Below are 22,924 nucleotides of genomic sequence, written 5' to 3' on the forward strand. Positions count from 1 at the left end.
TGCATTTGACCTGACCAATATCCTGAGTCGAACGATGGCGTGCCTCCGCCAGTCGATAGATCTTATTGGCACCTTCTGGGGTGTCCAGTTCGACAAACAGTTGGTCGTATTGAGCTAATTTCACCGCTGCAACTACTCGCTTCGCTGCCGATTTGCAGTTTCTGTATTGTTGGTAATCCAGATCTGCGAGCGTTTGGCGCCACTTCTTGAAAGCTAGCTTCTTCTCTTTCACTGCTAGCTGAACTTCTTCGTTCGACCACCATATTTGCTTGTCAATGAAGTGTTTTCCCGGCTTAGTTAGCCCCAGTGCTTCCATTGCTGCTGTGCACAGTTGGTCGGCGAAATCTTCCCAAATCGCATTTGCTGGTCGGTTGGTGTTCACGTCAATCTGATTAAAGGCGACTCTCAGCTGATCCTTGCATTCCTTCATCCGCCACCACTTAATTCGCTGCTGTCCAGTTGTTGGTGGGCGATGTCGCTGGCCAATGTCCATTTTTATGTCCATGACCAGGATGCGATGTTGCGGGGCGATGTTGTCCGATGGTATGACTTTAGTGTTTGTCACCGTTTTCAGCTTATCCCGCTTGACAAGCCAGTAATCAATTTGAGTTGATCTCCCACCACTGGCGTACGTAATGAGATGGGACGGTCTCTTCTTGAAGAAGGTGTTGGCGAGGACAAGATCATGGGCTTCCGCAAAGTCCAGGGCTCGGTTTCCCTCATCGTTCCGGGTACCATATCCTTGGCCACCATGGTTTCGAGGGTATCCATCCCGGGCGCTTCCAACGTGTCCATTTAGGTCTCCACCAATTACTAACTGCTCTTCTCCATTTATCGATTGCATGTGTCCATCAAATTCTTCCCAAAATTCCTCCTTGGTATCTGTTGGGCAGCCGGGCTGCGGCGCATAACAAGATACCACCCGGAGGCGCAGATCGTTTGAGTCGATTTCGATGGACATGAGGCGGTCGGAAACACGGTGGACTGCCACGACGTTGTCTCGTAGATTTTGGCTGACTGCGATTCCAACGCCGTTCTTGGTGTTTCTTTCACCGTTGTAGAACAGTTTGTATCCTTCTCCAATCTCCCTGGCCTTTGCTCCACTCCACTTCGTTTCTTGGATGCATACAATGTCGATACGACGGGCCTTTAGGGCAGCTGACAATTCTCGACTTCTCCCTGTCAATGTTCCGATGTTGAGTGTTCCCAGCCGTAGTCGGACTAACTTCTTTAGCCTGCCCCATCCATGAGCAGGTAGCCCTCGTCCACTTCTCGCGTCGTTTGGGCGAGGATGGCGCGCGTTTCCCCCGAGGGGTGCCCTAGCTTGTTCCAAGTTGATTTGACGTTGCCATAGATGCGACACAGAAATACTTTGGCCGGTGGGTTGCTCCATCTGACGCCAAAGACCCTCACCGTTGGTTGGAATCCAGCCGGCACCGCGTGGAGGTGGTGATGGTATTTTGCCGGCCAATTGAACATTAATTGATGTATTTCTGCATAATACAAATAGTATTATTTTCAACACACTTTGCTATTATAGCTGAATTTTTCTTAAATATTCCTTTCATAGCTAGACAGCCAAAATTGTGTGCTTGGAGTTTTTGGTAAGCATGAATTTTGAAGACACTGGGGTGTCCAGGCATATTTATGACCATTGGCCCTCTCATTGTGTGCCTTAACAGCCCGTGTGATGAATTGGGGAATTATTTTCACTATATCATGAATATAGGAATAAGTATAGATATGTTAGTCATGTGTGACTGTGTATCTATGCATTCCTCTGTGCCTTGATACTGACGTAGATGGTGTGGATATATTTTTCTGACTGCAGCTGACGCTTCCTCTGACTCTTTCTCTGCAGAATTGGTCTGATGGAGCAAAGGGACTCGGTACAAGAATGAAACAATGCGACCAGCATGCAGACAGCACGGATCGTACTGGAAGTTTGACACAGCACCAGAGAACTCACACAGGAGAGAAACCCTTCAAGTGCACTGTGTGAGAAGGCATTTACAGAGTCATCACATCTTAAAACACACCAGAGAACGCACACAGGGGAGAAACCTTTCAAGTGCACTGTGTGTGAGAAGGCATTTACAGAGTCATCACATCTTAAAATACACCAGAGAACACACACAGGAGAGAAACCCTTCAGGTGCACTGTGTGTGAGAAGGCATTTACAGAGTCATCACATCTTAAAATACACCAGAGAACGCACACAGGAGAGAAACCCTTCAAGTGCACTATGTGTGAGAAGGCATTTACAGAGTCATCACATCTTAAAAAACACCAGAGAACACACACTGGAGAGAACCCATTCAAGTGCACTGCGTGTGGAAGTGCATTTGCATGGTCATCAGATCTTCACAACCACCAGAGAACGCACACAGGAGAGAAACCCTTCAAGTGCACTATGTGTGAGAAGGCATTTGCAAAGTCATCAAATCTTCAAAGACACCAGAGAATACACACCGGAGAGAAACCCTTCAAGTGCACTATGTGTGAGAAGGCATTTACAGAGTCATCAACTCTTCACTACCACCAGAGAACGCACACAGGAGAGAAACCCTTCAAGTGCACTGTGTGTGAGAAGGCATTTGCACGATCATCGCATCTTAAAAAACACCAGAGAACGCACACAGGAGAGAAACCCTTCAAGTGCACTATGTGTGAGAAGGCATTTACAGAGTCATCAACTCTTCACTACCACCAGAGAACGCACACAGGAGAGAAACCCTTCAAGTGCACTGTGTGTGAGAAGGCAGTTACAGAGTCGTCACATCTAAAAACACACCAGAGAACGCATACAGGGGAGAACCCCTTCATGTGTACTGTGTGTGGAAGCGCATTTGCAACATTATCAAATCTTCACGACCACCAGAGAATGCACACAGGAGAGAAACCCTTCAGGTGCACTGTGTGTGGGAAGGCATTTGCACAGTCATCACATCTTCAGAGCCACCAGAGAACGCACACAGGAGAGAAACCCTTCAAGTGCACTGTCTGTGAGAAGGCATTTGCACAGTCATCAGTTCTTCATCGACACCAGAGAACACACAGGCATCAGAAGATCCCCAAGGAGCGGAGTCTGAAATCGGCTTGTGTAAGTCCAAGTGCTGCAATGAGCCCATCCCTGAAATGTGAAGAAGTGATGGTGAAGAGTGAAGACGCGATGGTAAAATGTGAAGATGAAGATTCATCTCCAAAATCGGACCTTCACATCGATGGAGGCAACGTGAAGCAGGAGGAGAATTCTGACTGTGAGGCAGAGCGAGGCAACTCCCAGGAGTTTGTGGAAGTGGAGGTGTGGGTGGACTTCTTAGACAATACAAAGTCAAATGGAGACCCGGTAGATGTGTAAGCTTGAGACAATGAAGCTCCAATAGATTCACCATTGTCACAGACCTTTAATTACAATAGCGTCAAGTTGCACACTCAATTCCTAGGTTCAACCTGCAGAGTAAGAGCAGCCAGTATTTGCGGACCTCTGGGTTGGGTAGATCTCTAACCAGGAGTAAGAGCCAATAAGCTCCCAAGCATTCACTAAAAAATTTAAATGTTTAGTGAAACCCGCCACTACGCGATTTGTTCTCCAACACACCGGTGTGCTGTACTAGTGTAGTGTAATAACGCCGACTGTTGTCCAGCAACGGCAACTGCGGTCGACAAATAGTACACACGCCAGTGAGCATATACACCGGTGTGTCGGCAGGGAAGAAGAACTGGGGCAAGGGTCACGGAAGACCCCATCTGGAAGCTCCTGGAACCTGCTAGTGGGTTCGAGAAGGGAGGCACGGCCAGGGCGGAGCCAGGCCACACTGGGTAGCATAAAAGCAGCTGAGAGTGGGAGCTCAGGGCTCATCTCCTCGTGGCTGTCATCTTCGCCGCCTTCGTCAATGCCGTCTTCGCTAGATATTGCACGGCCAGATAGTTGTTGGCTGTCTCGGTCAGCGCCATTGGTGTTACATGGTCAGGGTTGGGATTTAGGCTAGGCTAGACGACTAGAGAGAGCGAATTTATATTTACGTGACCCAAAAAAAATCTTATGGATGATATTGGTCGCGAAAGCCTATGTGTTAAACTTGCTTAATTGCCTCAGCTATTCGGAGTTTTGTATCATATCTCATCACAAACACTCGAAGAGCACCCCTATGTGGTAGCTGCCTCTGTGTGGCATAAGGTGTCCCAGCACCAGCCTGCATGTGGGCATGAGTCTGTCAGTCAGGGGCGATAATTGATGTGTAATCTCAGTTGTGCAATTTCTGGATAATATTTGGAATTTCCCAAAATTTTGACAATGACACCAACATGCAAAGACCTATGTGTTTTTATTGACACAATAGTATGTTTTACATCCACTCTTTAAGCAGATGGTGCATATTTTGTTTATGTTACTGGAGTAGCCAGGGGTGCCTGTCGGATTTGAACCTTGAACCTCTGCAATAAATAGAGAATGCGCTAACACTTGGCTTCCCTCATTCTGAGTGTAGGCATGCCAGCCAGTGTTTCTAACCAGCGCAGATGTTCCATTTATAGGGGTCCACGTTTCACATGCCTAGAGAACGGAGGGCAAGACTGTTGCCGAGAAGACCCGAAGCTTCATGTAGAGCGACAGGCCAGGTAGCTCCCACACAGCATTGCAGAGCTGATGGAAAGATAATGCCGCCCGACTGATTTGGACCACCCACACACTGTACACATACGCAGTGTAGACGTATTGTGTACACACAATGTATATACAGCGTACAAACAGTCTGCACATACACTGTATACACAAACACACTAACAAAAACAATGACTTCCATTCGCCAATACGTGGTGGTGAAGTCACCACGGCGCTTGTGCCAGGCTATGTGCACGTTAAGGCCACGTGAAGTGTCGAACTCCTGCCGCCAGGAGATCACAGGGCAGACTCAGGTGCCATGGTTAAACTGAGATGACTGTCCGATGCACCACCTGTGCCCCCTACTGTGCCAACAGTGTACATACACGGTGTGTGCGCGCGTGAATAGTATGCAGCTGCAGCAACCAAACAACCACGTAAAAAACTAAAGTATAAACTTCATAGTATCATCAGTATACTAAATATACTCTCTAATAAGCTGAGCTACTAACAGTAAGTAATACATTACAATTCTATGTCGCAAAAAATATAATATGCTTCCACCTAAACTTTTTTTCCTTACATCAAACAGGTCTAACCCGTACTATATGCTGCCATAGACAAACCCAACATTAAATTATATACTGTATTACTATACACCACCTTGTACATTGTTATATTACACTATGTATTATTCTACCCACCCTAATGTATATCACACTGCTATATATTCACTATACAATTACGATACTATATATTACCTTGTACATTGTATTAAGCATATAAATGTTATGCAGGGAATGGATTCTTTGCTCTGCTACTCTCCCATTCTCATATTTCGTTGCTGCCTCTTAGTATCTTTCACACGACGGTCAATGGTACAGTGTATAATAACAAATAGCATAACATTTATATGCTTAATACAATGTACAAAGTAATATATAGTATCGTAATTGTATAGTGAATATATAGCAGTGTGATATACATTAGGGTGGGTAGAATAATACATAGTGTAATATAACAATGTATAAGGTATAGGGTGGTGTATAGTAATACAGTATGTAATTTAATGTTGGGTTTGTCTATGGCAGCATATAGTACGGGGTAGACCTGTTTGATGTAAGGAAAAAAGTTTAGCTGGAAGCATATTATATTTTTTGCGACATAGAATTGTAATGTATTACTTACTGTTAGTAGCTCAGCTTATTAGAGAGTATATTTAGTATACTGATGATACTATGAAGTTTATACTTTAGTTTTTTACGTGGTTGTTTGATGTAAGGAAAAAAGTTTAGCTGGAAGCATATTATATTTTTTGCGACATAGAATTGTAATGTATTACTTACTGTTAGTAGCTCAGCTTATTAGAGAGTATATTTAGTATACTGATGATACTATGAAGTTTATACTTTAGTTTTTTTACGTGGTTGTTTGGTTGCTGCAGCTGCATACTATTCACATTCCTTCCCTTTGTTGGTGCTGCCCCTGCCCCCTCCCTTTGATGCTGTTAATCCTGCATAATGCATGGGCATAATATGACTTTGTAAACCCCCCGCCCACCTCCCACGCATTTCACAATAGCACTTCGCATTCCTGAATTTCCCATAAATATGCAAAATTCCTCTTCAAATGCAAATTCTTTTGTCAAGGCTCTCTTCCTCCTTCACAGCTTAAATAGACACTCCAAGCCTAAGACGTGTCATTTAGACTCTGTCTTATCGACAGACATGTTCTTCACCTGAGGACGGCTGCTTGCGTTGTGGCCGAAACGTCGTGAGAATTATTTTATTATGTTTTATTTTTATTATTTTATTACTTCCCTTCTACGTGACTTTACCGAAAGAACCAAGAAGAGGAGGCCTTGGTGTTTAACCCTGGTGCTTCTCTCGCACGGGCGATCTGGTGACAGTCTCTCACGAGATGCCCCCATTGGTCGCATAGATAGCACGCACGGGGAAGGGCGGTGGCTCCATAAGAGGCCCCTTGCCTACTTCCCCTTACCCTCCCAGTGCGCATTTGTTCGAGTTCTGCCTCTTATTGAGACACTCGCCTGGTTAGCCCCCCGACCATGGAGCGTAGCCCTCCCACCTCGGACTGGACTATCTCCGCTGTAGACTGCAGCTTGGTAACATTCAGGTGTACTTGGGTTACCTCCTCGCGTACTTGGGTCTCATGGCCTGTGAAATCTCCTATGCCGGTCTGTATCCCTGCCACCCATCCTGGGGTTGTCTCACGGGATCCCGAAGGCTCCCTCGTCCCCCCCCCCCCTCACCTCCTCCTCTGGAAGAATACTTGCAATGGTGCTATCCCAGCCGTCGGAATTCCACACGCTCGCGAGCAAATCCCTCACACACACACGTGCGCGTGCTCGGCAAGGGTGTTAGATGGGGGATATGGGCAGTTCGCATCTGGCTGCCACCCCGTTGTGCTTGTCAGATGCTGCTGAACTTTCTCGGTGGCGAGGTCATCAATGATCTCGGCAGTGTATCCCAGACGTGCGCTCTGTGTTAGCAAGCGTGATTTATTTTGGTGCGCTCTCACTGAGATCCGAAGTGAGAAGTTCACATCGTGGTTATTGTTGTCGTGGTGGTAGTTGTTGTTTACCCAGGTAGAGCCTCGATCCTTCTCTGTCTTGTAGGGAGGCCGCTTTGGATTGCACTACTCTTCGATTTCACATTAACATGCTAATTTATTACATTAATATCACTAGCCCCGGCCACTTCCTCATGACCCTTGGGCTACACCCATTTCAAACCTTTTACAGCAGTCTGCCTCAGCAGCAGTCCATGCATTTTCTATCAGTGTTTTTGTTTGCATTCTGACCACAAGTATTGTGGTTAATGCACACATGATTCCTTGTAAAAGGTTTCAATTTGGTGTTTTAACATCTTAACACCTGTTTTTTGCCAGAAAAATGGGGAAAACCTATTCTCATATTTTGGTACTGGCAAAGGTTCCATTATGAAATATTGCAGTATATTAGAGGTGAGCCGTGCTTGTGCAGAGAGGACAGTAAGGAGCCGGAAGTGAATGAATTTTGTGGCAAAAATGCAGGCCTGATTATATGTAAGGATAATGTGGTAAATGAGAAAAAATATAGCAGCGGCGGGGTGTTGGAGTGTGCAGGTGTTACAGGTGTTGAAGGTGAACAGGTAAGCTAAAAATTGCGTGAAAAACATAACTTACCCTTGAGTACGCATGGAATTTTTGATGTGTGTTTGTTTCATAGTGTTGGCGCAATTTGGTTCTCAAAAAAACACAGTCCGCTTTATTTATATACATTCAAACTCATCTTGGAATGTTTTGTATACGGTTTCTCCACATTTATTTCAGTAATTTAGTTTATTGGGACGACAGTACAGTACTTATTTCAATTGTAATGTATATTTTATATGCCGTTTACCTAACCCCATTATTTAGGTTAGGCTTAAGTTTTTAATATCGCAATTTTACCTTTCACATGGCACTTTCCAAGAATGTTACCTCCTCGCTATTCAAGGGGCTGCTGTACTTTTTTGTCCATCAGCTATAGCACAGGAGTACGGATTTTCAGCAGGAACTAAATCTCTGCTTTCTTGGTGTAATTACGGCCTATAGTACCATAAAGAGGCTTGGGGTTTTGGATTGTTTTTTTGTTTTCGATGTCTCTGCCTCTGCTCGCATTCGTTGAGGATTTTTATGATTTTAGGCAGGCCCGTCTAAAGCTGTGTGACCAGGAGTCAGGGCCATTTCCTGTTCAACTTGGCTTGTGGCCGAAATTCTCTCTGGCCCCATGCATTATATTACGTATCATTTTCAAATAAAGATGTGTTTTGAGAAGCTCACAATGGCCCTATAAAAAAATGCATTCCATACAGTAACAATGATACGCTAATCGATGCCTGGTTATAGTCAAGGGATCGTCCCCGGCTGGTCAACCATGTTACGCATGTTGATGATCTGGTCATGGCTACTCAATGATATTGAGTTGGAGAATCGTGTTCTGTACCTGGAGACTTCCATGACGAAATGGGGCCTTGCATATGTTCTACAAAAAGATCACCTCCCTGGGAAAATCTTGACCTAAAGCTTTCGTAACTGCAGGAATTCATATTCTTTGGGTCTTTCGGTTAAGTGACGTGACTTTACCGAAAGACCCAAAGAACACCTCCCTGGGAATTTAATGTCATTCAACACTGCACCTGCTCAGCTCTCCATGAATAATCAGGTCGTTCTACACGTGGTGGAGGAGCTCCTATAACTGGTTAATGTGTTCACGACCAGCTCTGGTTTGGCATCCAAAGTCTCACTTCAAATTAGTCTAGCAGCATTCTTTCATTAGGCTCTGTAGCACTATGTTGGAGCTGCCTGGACTTTTTTTCTATACCAATGTAATAAACCTTGATGAGACGGCTTCCGGAATCAGTCCTTTTTATTTTCAACTTCCACAGTTACACTTCACAAACTCCCCGTTGCTGACAGACAACGGAAAGCGGGCAGACTTCCCGCCAAGTCCCCACCGCGCACGTGGCACCCAGAGCCCCGTACGCGCGTGACTCCTGCCCTTCTCGTTCCCAAGTCTGCTCCCGACTTCTCTCTCCCTCTCTCTCTTAATCCCTTCGTCACGTGGTACCCCCCAGCCAATCCTCCGTAGACAGCGTTGACCGTTCCCGATGGTTCCCTGTCAATCCCGGGACCACGCCTCTGATCCGGCTTCCCATTAGCTGAGGCCCCGATTGTCCAGGCCAATCACCCCTGCTAACATGCCGTGATCACGCCGAGGCCATGCTCCCTGGCTCATCTTCAAAGACACCAGAGAACACACAGGAGAGAAACCCTTCAAGTGCACTGTGTGTGAGAAGGCATTTTCATGGTCGTCATATCTTCAGACCCACCAAAGAACACACACAGGAGAGAAACCTTTTAAGTGCAGTGTGTGTGGGAAGGCGTTTGCAAAGTCACCAATTCTTAAATCACACCAGAGAACACACACAGGAGAGAAACCTTTCAAGTGCACTGTGTGTGAGAAGGCGTTTGCAAAGTCATCAATTCTTAAATCACACCAGAGAACACACACAGGAGAGAAACCTTTCAAGTGCACTGTGTGTGGGAAGGTGTTTGCAAAGTCATCAAATCTTAAAAAACACCAGAGAACACACAAGCATCAGAAAATCCACAAGAAGTGTAATCTGAAATCAGCTTGTGAAAGTCAAAGTGCTGCAATGACCCCATTGTTCATGAAACAAGAACCAGAAGACAACCCTAGCCTGGACACTTTGAAAGGTATCAAGGTGAAATATGAAGAGGTGAAGGTGAAATGTGAAGAAGTAACAGTGAAGAGTGTAGAAGTGAAGGTTAAATTTGAAGATGATTCAACTCCAAAATCGGACCTTCACATAGATGGAGGCAGTGTGAAGCAGGAACTAAATTCTGACTGTGAGGCAGAGCGAGGCAACTCCCAGGAGTTTGTGGATGTGGAGGTGTGGGTGGACTTCTTAGACAATACAAAGTCAAATGGAGACCAGGTAGATGTGCAAGCTTCAGACAATTAAGCTCCTATAAATGCACTTTTGTCACAGACTAAAAGAACACCAAAGAAAGTACTGTCTGTGAAAAGACATTTGCACGGTCATCAGTTTTTCAGATCCACCAGAGAACACACGGAGAAACCCTTCATGTGCAGTGTCTGTGGGAAGGAATTTTCAGGTTCACCTGCTCTTAAAAATCACCAGAGAACACAGGTGTAATGATTGTGGTGTCGCTGCTGTGTACAGACGCACACGTGTGACGTCACTGCGTTACTATCACGTGGGTCTACACACATACATGACGTCATTCCGGCTGGAGGCGGGAATGACGTCAGGGCTGGTGCTGGACACGTGACCGAATCCGAGTGGGGGGCTGGGGGCCAAGGGGGACCTCGGGGGGCACGTGGACAGCACGGGGGCTTCGAGAGGGTGCTCGAAGGGTGGCGTGGCCGGGGTGAGGCCGGGCATGCCGAGGCCCATATAAGCAGCCTCCTCAGGGGGTTCGAGGCTGCCCGTGCTGAGAATGAAGACACCTCGTGAAGATGCCAAGAAGAGAAGGCCTACAGTGAGCGGACCGCCAGCAGCCACCTGGCTGGGTCACGCTAGAGTAGCTAAGAGAGAAGTGTGTCTTAGCTAGGGTAGGTCGGTGGTCACACCCTATGCGTAAAGTAAGAGTAACTGTTGAGTCACTGTTGTGTTCATTAAGAAATGAGTGTTGCATCCCAAGAAGTGTGTGCGCCTAATATGAACCCATTACACAGGCATCAGAAAATCCCCAAGGAGCAGAGGCTTGTGAAAGTCAAAAGTGCTGCCAGGCGCCCATCCTTAATGATAAGAACTACAAGAAAATCCCAGCTTGGACACTTTAAAATGTATCAGTCCGGCAGAACCCGGCAGGTCAGCTAGTGGGAATGAGGGACCGACACGCGTATCAACATAGGGTTTAAGTCGCGAGGAATGAACATACCACCGACGTTTTCCGTACTGAACGCGGATACTCTGTGAGTTCCGAACATCCACCAGCGTTACGGGCCCCCGCCACGGCCTGTGCAGTTTAGGGGATGTGCCCGCCGGCACCTGGGGGCAGTGGAGCCATACCAGGTCTCCCACTGACCAAGGCATGCGAGTACGCGATCGACGCGCATACCGTTCGTTCCTTGCCTGGGCACGGGCCGTCGCACACCTGGCAGCCTCTCGCGCCTCCGTAACGCGTTCAAGCGAGTCCCGCACGTGATCAGGCAAGGAGCGGGACGGTTGTTTACTCGGCTTAACCAGTTGCACATCGATGGGTGTAATATTCTCACGGCCATACATAAAAAAAAATGGTGAGTATCCCGTGGACGCGTGTGGAACCATGCGATATGCCGCTAAGACGCCTGGTATGTGCAAGTCCCAATTGGTTTGGTTTTCACTGACCGTGTGACAAAGCATAGCCGAGAGGGTACGGTTGAATCGTTCCACCATACCATCCGTTTGCGCATGGTATGGGGAAGTGCGAATTTTCTTTGTGCCCAGCGCGTCACAAACCTCCTTAAGCAATTTAGAGAAGTTCCGCCCTTGATCTGTGAGCAGCCTCTCAGGTGCCCCCCTATCCATGACATACCCGTTCAAGAAAGCGTCGGTGATGGACGCAGCCATTTGGTCGGGTAGAGGCCAGGCCATCGGCCATCGAGAAAAATATTCCACCCCGACCAGAAGGTATTTATTGCCCCTAGCCGACGGGGGAAATGGGCCCAGAATGTCCAGAGCAACTAATTCGTTGATGCGGGACACCTCAATGGAACGTAACGGCGATACATAGTGGTTCCGAGGCGGTTTCCTCTTCGCACAATCATGGCATGAGCGGACAAAGTCATTGACGTCTGCCGTCATGCCGGCCCAGAAAAAATCCTTTTGTATCGCGGCCAAAGTCTTCTGGACGCCGAGGTGCATCAACTTATCAGCGTGCAGAGCGCGAAGCAGGTCGTTGCGAAGCGAAGTAGGCACGACCAAGCGTGGTCGGTCAGACAACCCGTCGGTGCACATTAACAGTCCCGACTTGCCTCGGAACATCTGCCACTTCCATCCCGCCAATTGAGCTTTTTGTTTCCCTATCAATTTCCGTAGCGGAGACAGCGAGGTATCAGCCTCCTGCTCACGTAACCAGACCGCGTGCGGCAGCCTTAAGGTATCATCGGTGTCCACCGACACCTTCTGGTCGTCCTCATTCGCTATCGCCCCCATAACCGGGCAGGGCGAGGTGGGCAGTGCCGCGCAGTGGTGCGTGCCCGTCAGGCAAGTGCACGGAGGAACGGGTGGCAGCCTTGAGAGCGCGTCAGCGTTCGCGTGACGGGGGCCCCCTTACGATATGTAATATGGAAGGAAAATTCCTGTAACGATTCCAACCACCGAGCCAATTGGCCTGACGGCTGGTCCAATTTCAAGGAGTATTGCAAAGCCGCATGATCAGTGCGAACGAGGAATTTCCTTCCATACAGGTACGGCCGGTACAATCGAACAAAATGCACAATCGCCAAAAGTTCCCGCCTTGTCACGCAATATCGCGTTTCCGCAGGGGACAGAACCCTGCTGCCATACGCCACCACTCGCTCAATCCCGTCCTTACGTTGCGACAAAACGGCCCCAATGCCGATATCACTAGCATCCGTATCAAGGATGAACGGCTGTGAGAAGTCTGGGTAATTTAGCGTAGGCGCCGTGGCGAGGTGATCCCGAAGTGATCTAAAATAACTTTCTTCCTCCGCTCCCCATTTAAACCTTTGATTTTTTGCCCGTTAGAACGTGTAATGGTTTCGCCAACGTCGCAAAGTTCTTAACGAAGCGGCGATAATAGGAAGCGAATCCAATAAACCGCCGAACATCACCCACGGAAGTGGGTGTGGGCCACTCTCGAACACATTTGGTTTTCAAAGGGTCAGTGGACACGCCGTCCGAGCTGACAATATGACCCAAGTAACGGACGGAGTGTTGCAAAAGGTGACATTTTCTAGGCTTAAACTTGAGGTCAGCCGCCCTCATTCTTTGGAAAACCGTCTCCAGGCGTTGGAGGTGTTCCTCGAACGTGCGGCTGAAAACAATGATATCGTCTAAATATATGAGGCACGTTTCCCACTGTAGTCCAGCCAACACCAATTCCATAAGCCGTTGAAACGTCGCCGGAGCCGCGTTCAAGCCCATAGGCAACCGATTTCATGCAAAGAGACCTTGCGGCGTGCGGAATGCCGTTTTGGCTTTTGACTCATCATCGAGGGGAAGCTGCCAAAAGCCCGAGGACAGATCAAGGGTGGAAAAGAATTTAGCACCCGATAAAGCATCCAATGAGTCATCCATCCTCGGTAAAGAGTACGCGTCCACCACCGAAATTTTGTTCAACCGGCGGAAATCAACGCAAAATCTTGTACCACCATCTTTTTTCTTAACCAGAACGACGGGCGCGCCCTAAGGGCTGTTGGACGGCGAAATAATATCCGCCGCCAGCAATTCATCTACTGCTCCGTGCACGTGTTCCCTTTCCGCTGGGCTCATGCGATGAGGGTGCATACAGATGGGAGGTATCGCACCAGTGTCAATATGGTGCGACAAAAGCGACGTGCGGCCGAGGTCCAAATCATTTCTGCTGAAAACATCCGCGTACCGTAGCAATAATGAACGCAGAGCATTTCTTTGCTCATTCGACAAAGAAGAATTTTCCCCGCATAAATCTGCGATCCAGCGTTCTTGCGAACAATCGTGTGGAGGCCCACCAGCGGGCATCCGGGCGCGCGGCGTTTCGTCACAAGAGGCGAAATCGGTAGTGGCGTGAGCCAGCACCGATCCCTCCGGAACAACAACGCGGTCAGGTCCCCCATTCAACACCTGTATGAAAGGTGCCTGACCTGGTCGCACGATCGTTTGTGCTGCCGCCAAGGAAAAAGATTTAGCTACCGAATTTGATGGGGATAATAGCACGCCCTTCGCATCCCTTTCAATTTGAAGGGGTTTTCGGTAACGCAGCGGAATGAGCATTTGCGCTCCCGACGGAACCTCCACCGTAGCAGCGACTACGGCAGTAACTGCGTTACCTGTAGGCGCACTGGCCAGCAGGGAAGGCAGGAACGACATCCTACGACCCCCCGGCATTTCCAAACAATCCTGGTCGACCCGTATTTTCAGCGGCATCCGGCGCAGGAAATCAGTACCAAGCAAGCATGGGACAGCTAGCGAGCGAGAGATCAACACGGGTCCTGCAGCGGTAATATTCCCGATAGCGATGCTCACATCTACCTGACCACAGATACCCATGCTACCCCCATTTGCGGCTACACACGCATCATTAACCCTGCGTATCCGCGACGTAGGAATGGACAGCAAATGAAAAATAACATCTGAAATGATGGTGGCAGATGCGCCAGTGTCCACCAAAATACGGACGTCAACGCCGTCGATGGTACCCCGTACCGTCGACGAGCCTGACGCCGCAGCCACAACCCTGCGAGCCAATTTCTTCCACTGTGTAGCAGAGCGTGTAAATGGTGCAGGAGAAGTAAAATTATCCTTAGGAGTGTAAGAATGAGTGCGAGTGGATGAATGATGTGACACGACCTGCCGGGTGTCCGATTTGTGCCGACTCGCCCGAGGTTGTTGCAGTTCCGCAGCAGGTGGAGGAGATGGAGGTCCCCTTGGCCGAAGAGGCGACAGCAGAGGTCGGCAGCGGCAGTCGCGGGCGAAATGGCCTTGTCTGCCGCACTTGAAACACGCGGCCGTCGTCGGCCGGCGGTCGGATGACCCGGCCCCCGCACGTGGACGGCCTGCGTAGTCACCACGCTGGTCGCGCAGCCGCCGTCCCGGAATCCCATGCGGAACAGCAGCAGCCAGCACGTCGTCGTCGCCAGAGTCGTCGGAGCAGTGGACGACCCGTCGTGGAGACCACCCCAAGGGCGGCCCGTCGATTTCGGGTTTCCCCGTCCACGCCGCCATCTGGTCCCAGCGCTTGATGTTAAACTTAGCGTCCAAGCAGCGCGCCACCCATCGCGATGTAAGCGGTTCGTGGCCGCACACTGGTAGAGAAATGTTGAGCTCCTGAGACAACTCCAGCATCCAGCATACGGGAAAGGATGAGAGGATCCAAATGATCGGCCGTTGCGTCGGGATAGGCAGCCATGGCCAGCGCCATCAACGCCCCCCGATAAGCCAAAGGCGACTCCTCCGATCCTCGGCGATGCGACATAAATTTTCTGGTGGCTGACGTCGGTGGGTCGTAAAATTCCGCCATCTCTGCGAATGCATCTCGCAGTGTCTTCTTCTTGGACGCCGGGATGGAGCGGAAGACCCCCAGAGAAACATCATCAAGCAGTGTAGGTAGCGCTCCCAGCGCCTCCTCCTCCGTCCAATGCACGGATCTAAAGGCTGACTCGAAGCGCCACGTAAAAGCACTCCAATCGCCCCCGGCGAGAAATTCTTTAATCTGTGGAAGGCGATGTCTGCGGTGGCAAGCGCGCGCCGTGGGCGTCCCCGACTGCGGTTCCCGCGCTCCACCCGTCGCAGGCAAAATGGCGTCCGGCGGCCGCGTGATGGTAGGCGCGCCCAAAATGGCGGCCGACGGCTCCAGCGCAGCCGCCCCGCCCAAAACGTCGGCTTCTTCCCGCGTGGCAGGAGCAATGGCGGACTCCGATTCTTTTGTAGGACCCCTTCCCGCGGCGTCCAGCTGATCCGCAATCTGGCGACCCACGGTTGGTGAGGACGCTACCGCGGTCACCAGACTCAGCAGAATGACGCGTAACGACCCGATCTGCTCCGCCATCAGCCGCCATCCGTCTTTCGTTCCTGCGGTGGTCGCATCTTCTCCCAGTCGACGCTGAGAGGCGTCGAGAGCAGTATCAGCAGGCGGCATAGGAGCTGTAGCCCCCAACAGCTCATCTTCGTCCGTCTCGGCCTCTTCCTCCGATGGAGGCTCGGGCAGGTTCTTTTTTCTGAGGTGCTTGGTCATCTTGACGATCGTCCAAACGGTCGCAGAAGAACTTCTGACACCAATGTAATAAACCTTCTTGAGACGGCTTCCGGAATCAGTCCTTTTTATTTTCAACTTCCACAGTTACACTTCACACACTCCCCGTTGCTGACAGACAACGGAAAGCGGGCAGACTTCCCGCCAAGTCCCCACCGCGCACGTGGCACCCAGAGCCCCGTACGCGCGTGACTCCTGCTCTTCTCGTTCCCAAGTCTGCTCCCGACTTCTCTCTCCCTCGCTCTCTTAATCCCTTCGTCACGTGGTACCCCCCAGCCAATCCTCCGTAGACAGCGTTGACCGTTCCCGATGGTTCCCTGTCAATCCCGGGACCACGCCTCTGATCCGGCTTCCCATTAGCTGAGGCCCCGATTGTCCAGGCCAATCACCCCTGCTAACATGCCGTGATCACGCCGAGGCCATGCTCCCTGGCTCACCCCTTATTGGCTACAAAGCGGGACCGGCAAGCCAATCCCCACGTGAACCCTCTATGGCTGTTATTACACAAAGCTGTGAGTGTCCATCGCCAAGGTCTAGTCCATTGCAAAGGTCTCGTCAAAAAAACAGGCAATAGTCTACATTATAGACTGCCAATACACTAGCCGAGGTTAAGAACCAGGCTACAGTCGACATTATAGACTGCCAGTACGCTCACCGAGGTTAAGAACCAGGCTACAGTCTACATTAGTCGTTTTTTTTTCTTCTATTCACTTTATTTGTATTATTATTTTCTATCTACGTGACTTTACCGAAATAACCAGAGAATATGAATTCCTGCTGTCACGAAAGTTTTAAGTCAAGATTTTCCCAGGGAGGTGATCTTTTTCTAGAACATATGCAAGGCCCCATTTCATCATGGAATTCAACAGGTACAGAACAAAATTTTATAAGAATGGAAACAGTCAGGAAATTAACACTGCACATATGCAGCTTAAGTTAGATCTGTTCATCCTCGCATTCAAGCTCATCTGAGCCTGGCTTCACACCTCTAAGTTGCAAATGAACATTAATTTATACATTTCTGCATAATACAAATAGTGTTCTTTTCAACAGCCTTTGCTATGTTAGCTAATTTTTCTTAAATAAATATTCCTGTTGTAGCTAGACAACCAAAATTGTGTGCTTGGAGTTTTTGGTAAACATTAATTTTGAAGACGCTAGGGTGTCCAGGCATATCTATGACCATTTGCCCTCGCATTGTGTGCCTTAACTGCCCGTGTGATGAATTGGGGAATCTCTTTCACTATATCATGAAAATATGAATATGTATAGATGTGTAAGTCATGTGTGACTGTGTATATATGCATTCCTCTGTGCCTCAATACTCACATAGATGGTGTGGACATGCTTTTCTGTTTGCAGCTGACGCTCTCTCTGCAGAATTGGCCTGATGGAGCAAAGGCACTCAGCGCAGTTCAGTACAAGAAGGAAACAATGCGACCAGCATGCAAACAGCACGGATCGTACTGGAAACTTGACACAGCACCAGAGAACACACACAGGAGAGAAACTCTCAGAGTGCTGTGTGTGTGGGAAGGCATTTTCAGATTCATCTACTCTTAAACAACACCAGAGAACACACACAGGAGATAAACCTTTTAAGTGCACTCTGTGTGGGAAGGCGTTTACAAAGTCATCAAATCTTAAGACCCACCAGAGAACACACACAGGAAAGAAACCTTTCAAGTGCACTGTGTGTGAGAAGGCGTTTGCCCAGTCATCACATCTTCAAAGACACCAGAGAACACACACAGGAGAGAAACCCTTCAAGTGCACTGTGTGTGAGAAGGCATTTTCATGGTCGTCATATCTTCAGACCCACCAAAGAACACACACAGGAGAGAAACCTTTTAAGTGCAGTGTGTGTGGGAAGGCGTTTGCAAAGTCATCAATTCTTAAATCACACCAGAGAACACACACAGGAGAGAAACCTTTCAAGTGCACTGTGTGTGAGAAGGCGTTTGCACGGTCATCCATTCTTAAATCACACCAGAGAACACACACAGGAGAGAAACCTTTTAAGTGCACTCTGTGTGGGAAGGCGTTTGCATTGTCATCAAATCTTAAGATCCACCAGAAAACACACACAGGAGAGAAACGTTTTAAGTGCACTCTGTGTGGGAAGGCGTTTGCAAAGTCATCAAATCTTCAAACCCACCAGAGAACACACACAGGAGATAAGCCCTTCAAGTGCAGTGTGTGTGAGAAGGCGTTTTCAGATTCATCTGCTCTTAAACAACACCAGAGAACACACACAGGAGATAAGCCCTTCAAGTGCAGTGTGTGTGAGAAGGCGTTTTCAGATTCATCTGCTCTTCGACGACACCAGAGAACACACACAGGAGATAAACCCTTCAAGTGCAGTGTGTGTGGGAAGACATTTTTAGATTCATCTACTCTTCAACAACACCAGAGAACACACACTGGAGAGAAACTCTTCAAGTGCAGTGTTTGTGGGAAAGCGTTTGCACATTCATCAAATCTTAAAAAACACCAGAGAACACGCACGCATCAGAAAATCCACAAGAAGTGTAATCTGAAATCAGCTTGTGAAAGTCAAAGTGCTGCAATGACCCCATTTTTCATGAAACAAGAACCAGAAGACAATCCCAGCCTGGACACTTTGAAAGGTATCAAGGTGAAATATGAAGAGGCGAAAGTGAAATGTGAAGAAGTAACATTGAAGAGCGTAGAAGTGAAGGTTAAATTTGAAGATTATTCAACTCCAAAATCGGACCTTCACATAGATGGAGGCAGTGTGAAACAGGAACTAAATTCTGACTGTGAGGCAGAGCGAGGCAACTCCAAGGAGTTTGTGGATGTGGAGGTGTGGGTGGACTTCTTAGACAATACAAAGTCAAATGGAGACCAGGTAGATGTGCAAGCTTCAGACAATTAAGCTCCAATGGATGCACCTTTGTCACAGGCCTTTCTAATGAATATAATGTGACGCTCTTCAATGTTACTTCTTCAACTTCAAACATGGAATATGTGCTGTCAGGACAAAGTATCAATTTCTAGGTTCAAACTGCAGTGTAAGCGTGGCCAATATTTGTGAACCTGTGGGTTGGGGCGATCTCTAACCAGGAGTGACTCAAGTGTTTTGTATCATATCTCATCTTAGACACTCGATGGGTGCCCATAATGGGCATCTGCCCCTGTGTGCCACAAGGTGACCGTTCACTGGCCTGCATGTGGATATGAGTTTGTAAGTCGGGGGAGATGATTGATATGCCAGTCGGATTTGAACCTTGAACCTCTGCAACAAATAGAGAATGTACTACTACTTGGCTTCCCTCTATGAGAGTGCTGCACATATAGGCCTCATCTCGGCAGAGATCAACTTGTAAATACGTTGCAACGTTACGCAGTACATTTCAGTATAGTAATAAAATGTTGCCAATGTGCCCTTTGATTATTTTTAATCATAATTGAAAGAATACCCGTCTGATTTTGTACGTACATACAACATTTTGTGTATTAATGTCAAACATGGAATATGTGCTGTCAGGACAAAGTATCTGTTTTGGTGGTAACCTGTACAAAAACTCACGTGAGAGCTGTTATTTTTGTGATACGGGTCAAAGGGTATTTTTGTGAATCAGGACGCATCTGACTGGGGCAACTCATTGTCTTTGAAATCGGGAGCATAGTCGGATCATTCATCAGTTAAGGTATGCCACTTATAAGTTACGTATAGGAGATACATTCTCCACAAGAACACTAATTATCATTTTGTATTACGTATACATTTTGTCGAACTGAGACTTGAAATGGACCTTGCCGATGAACATCAGTTGAAGCAAGCCGGACTGTTGAGACATTGTACACCAAAACCAGTCCACAGGTGGCTTGTACTGAACACATGTGTAGTGCCATAAGAGAGGAGGGGCTGCTGGGGGCTCTAGGATCTTAGGCAGATAAGCCCTCGGTGCCAGGCGCTAGGATCCCAGGCACCCCAAACAGTTAAGCCCCTTGACGCCACCAACGGGGGGAGGGGCTGTGCGTGCTCTGTGGGATATCTGGGGGCGCACACAACCCCACCCCTCGTTCGGGACGAGGCATTAAAGGGCAGCTCCCTGGCCGATCGGGGGCAGTTGCAGCTCAAGACCCAAGATCAGCCAGCTTAGGATGTGGTGCCACAGCGACGGGGCCGCTCGGCCGAGCCAGGGAGCCGCCCGGCTTCCACCGCCGCACTGCCCCCCATCACCCCCCCCACATAAACACGCACCCGCACCCACGTAGGGCCTCGTGGTCGGGTCACCTACCCTGAGTTTTCACCCGAGGGCCCCCTAGGGGGGTTACCCCACGGTTTCTCAGGGCCAGGGAATTGGACAGGACCCTTCCCAGGCCAAGTAACACTGCGGCGCCGTGGGCGGATTTGAGATCGCACGACCACGGCGAGCTCAGAGAGCCCCGCAGTTAGAAACGCATACAAACACAAACACGGGTCAGCAAGGCAGATAGCTGGGATCAGGACCCGGGACGACTGATTGGTCGAAAGTTCAAAGGCCGGCGGGATCGCAGGGGAGCGGGAAATCCTGGGCTCAGGATTGGTCGAGAGACCAAGGCGGTCGGGACGGGGGCGCCTAGCCTTTGATGTAAATAGTTTAAAAGAAAACGCAGGGGCAGTAGGGAACTCTCTTCTTCTGGAGTTTGGACACGGGGTCAGCGACGAAGGAGTCATCGGGCGAGCCGCTAGATTGTCTGCAGGACGATCTGAGCGCCGCAAGGTCACCAAGGACTACAGACGGTATCGTGTTGCGCGCCTTACAACACCTCAGAGCGGAGAGTAGGATCCGGGGGAGAGGGTTAGTTCGGGGTAAGGACGAGTAGGAAAGCGGTTTGGCAGAGAGCGCAGCATAGAATAGGGCTACACGGCACCAGAGTGTGGGTTAGAAGCGCCTTGCTGGCTCGCACACACACACGGGTGGCTCGGTTGGTTAGCAAGGGCTAATAAAATCTCGAGCGTAGTAACAAAACCGTGTTGTTGGGTGTTTTTGGAACGTGGTATTAGCGTGCACTGCATTCGCGAGTGTGTGGTCGTTCTATGCATAAAGGCCGTGGTCTCTGTACGATTGTGCGGGTACGGAGGTGTGTGCGTTAACGCCCGGGGGGAGCACTTTTGTGTGTTGGCGTGACTACGCAGCCGTGTGAGAGGAGAATCGTCCTTGTACGATATTTGTGTTGACGTGCACGCGCGAGTGGGGGAGGGGACGAGTCGTCGTGTCGGCGTGTGCCCCGCTTGCGTGTGCTCGTTACTTGCGTAAAGTGCGGCGCGGTGGTGGACCCCTGACCCCCGACCCCGCCGCTCGAGCGCGTAATCGGCTGCGCATTGTTGTACGGTTTGTCTCGCGCGCACGGCGGCGGCGGCTTGAGTCGTTGTGTCGGCGTGTGCCCCGCTCGCGTGTGCTCGTTACTTGCGTAAGCTCTCGGCGTGCGTAATCGGCGTACCCCAGGTGCGCGATCGTAACGTGAGCGGCCAGCGTTGGGTGAGTGCCGTGCAGAGCTGTGTGTGGGTGTGCGCGTACGTGGTTAACCATGCCTGCTACGCGGACCCGCGGTGGAGGGGAATCCTCGGGTGACGGCTCCCACACCATGGGTGAGGAGCCTTGCGGCGGTTCGCTTAGCAGCGGGGGGGCGATTGATGATGTTAGTCCGGCCGTTAGTATTATCGAGGGAGGGATCTCGGGGGCTAGCGACCCCCACAAATTGGTGTCGGAAGCGGTACGGACCCCCGCGTTACCTCACGCTAAAATAAGACTGATATTTACCGGCCGGGGGGCCCCTTCGTGGAAGGCATTCGCCCGCAATCTCTTAGGGGCCAAGGAAATTAATGGATGGACGGACGCGCAGGCAGTACGTCAACTTAATATGAATCTTGATGGGCGGGCAGCCGATTTTGTAGAAGCGTTACCCGCGAGCGCACAGACACAGCTAGAGGAGCTGATGCGCCGACTCGATCAGCGTTTTGGCACGCGTGACGAGGAGGAAGCAAAATCGGCCTTAGAGGCGCGCCGTCGCCAACCTGGCGAAGATCTCCGTGATTACGCCGAGGATGTGCGCGAGTTAACAAAGATCGCACGCCCGGGGTACGCAACTGAGGTTATTGAGGAACTGGCTGCCGAGAAAATCCAGCGGTACCTGTCTCGCACGGCGTGGTGGCAGCCAGACATGAGCTGCCCACGTCTTCCCTTTAACACCCTTGTCGAGCGCGCATGTAAGTGTGAAAGAATTCACAGCGAACGCGCGCAGCTCCGGGGGCTGGGACGAGAGCGCGCCATTGCGAGCCTGCTCTCGGAAGACGAGGAGGAGGAACAGGAGCTCGCGAGGACGGTAAGGGGCCGGGAAAGAGAGCCTCCAGTGTCCCGCGAGACAACCCCGGGATGGGTTGCCGGTATACAAACGGGTATAAAGGATGTCTCCGGCCAGGTAACCCAGGTACGCGAGGAAACGAACAAAAATATGACCCAATTGCAATCCTCCGTTGAGACCATCCGATCTGAAATGGGGGACCTACGCGCCACGGTGGGAGGGTTATCTGGGAGGGTAGCCCGACTAGAGGCGGAGGGTGGACAGCGGCGTAATGGGGGGGGAGGGAGTGGGCGGGGGGCCCACTACGGAGCCGCCCCCCCTCCCCGGGCATGTTATATGTGCGATCGCCGAGGGCATCTAGTGAGAGACTGTCCTGAAATCACCCGAGCTAGGCAGGCGCGGGGGTTAAACTCCAACGCCTCCTAGTGAGCGGACCAACTAGGGGTGCAATCGACGCGGTCCCGATACAAATAGACGGTAATGGTAATAATGGCGAGCGAGTGATCTCCACACAG

At 49.8% G+C, this 22,924-nt stretch overlaps 2 protein-coding genes across 2 annotated transcripts; both read left to right on the forward strand.

The window, feature by feature from the left end:
• The first annotated feature begins 640 nt into the window (after positions 1-640).
• On the forward strand, positions 641-21,076 carry LOC144738232 (uncharacterized). Its single transcript, XM_078621226.1, has 3 exons — positions 641-763; positions 1,974-3,002; positions 17,614-21,076. The coding sequence occupies exons 1-3, from the start codon at positions 641-643 to the stop codon at positions 18,991-18,993; spliced, it is 2,532 nt and encodes an 843-aa protein (XP_078477352.1). The 3' UTR covers positions 18,994-21,076.
• LOC144738215 (uncharacterized) lies at positions 9,362-10,476 on the forward strand (the record flags this gene model as incomplete). Its single annotated transcript, XM_078621212.1, has 1 exon — positions 9,362-10,476. A coding segment is annotated over one exon (774 nt), but the record flags the coding sequence as incomplete, so codon positions are not given.
• Positions 21,077-22,924: the final 1,848 nt, after the last annotated feature.

Source organism: Lampetra planeri, chromosome 78 (genome assembly GCF_965212315.1).
Source record: "Lampetra planeri chromosome 78, kcLamPlan1.2.h2, whole genome shotgun sequence".
Classification (NCBI taxonomy): Eukaryota; Metazoa; Chordata; class Hyperoartia; order Petromyzontiformes; family Petromyzontidae; genus Lampetra; species Lampetra planeri.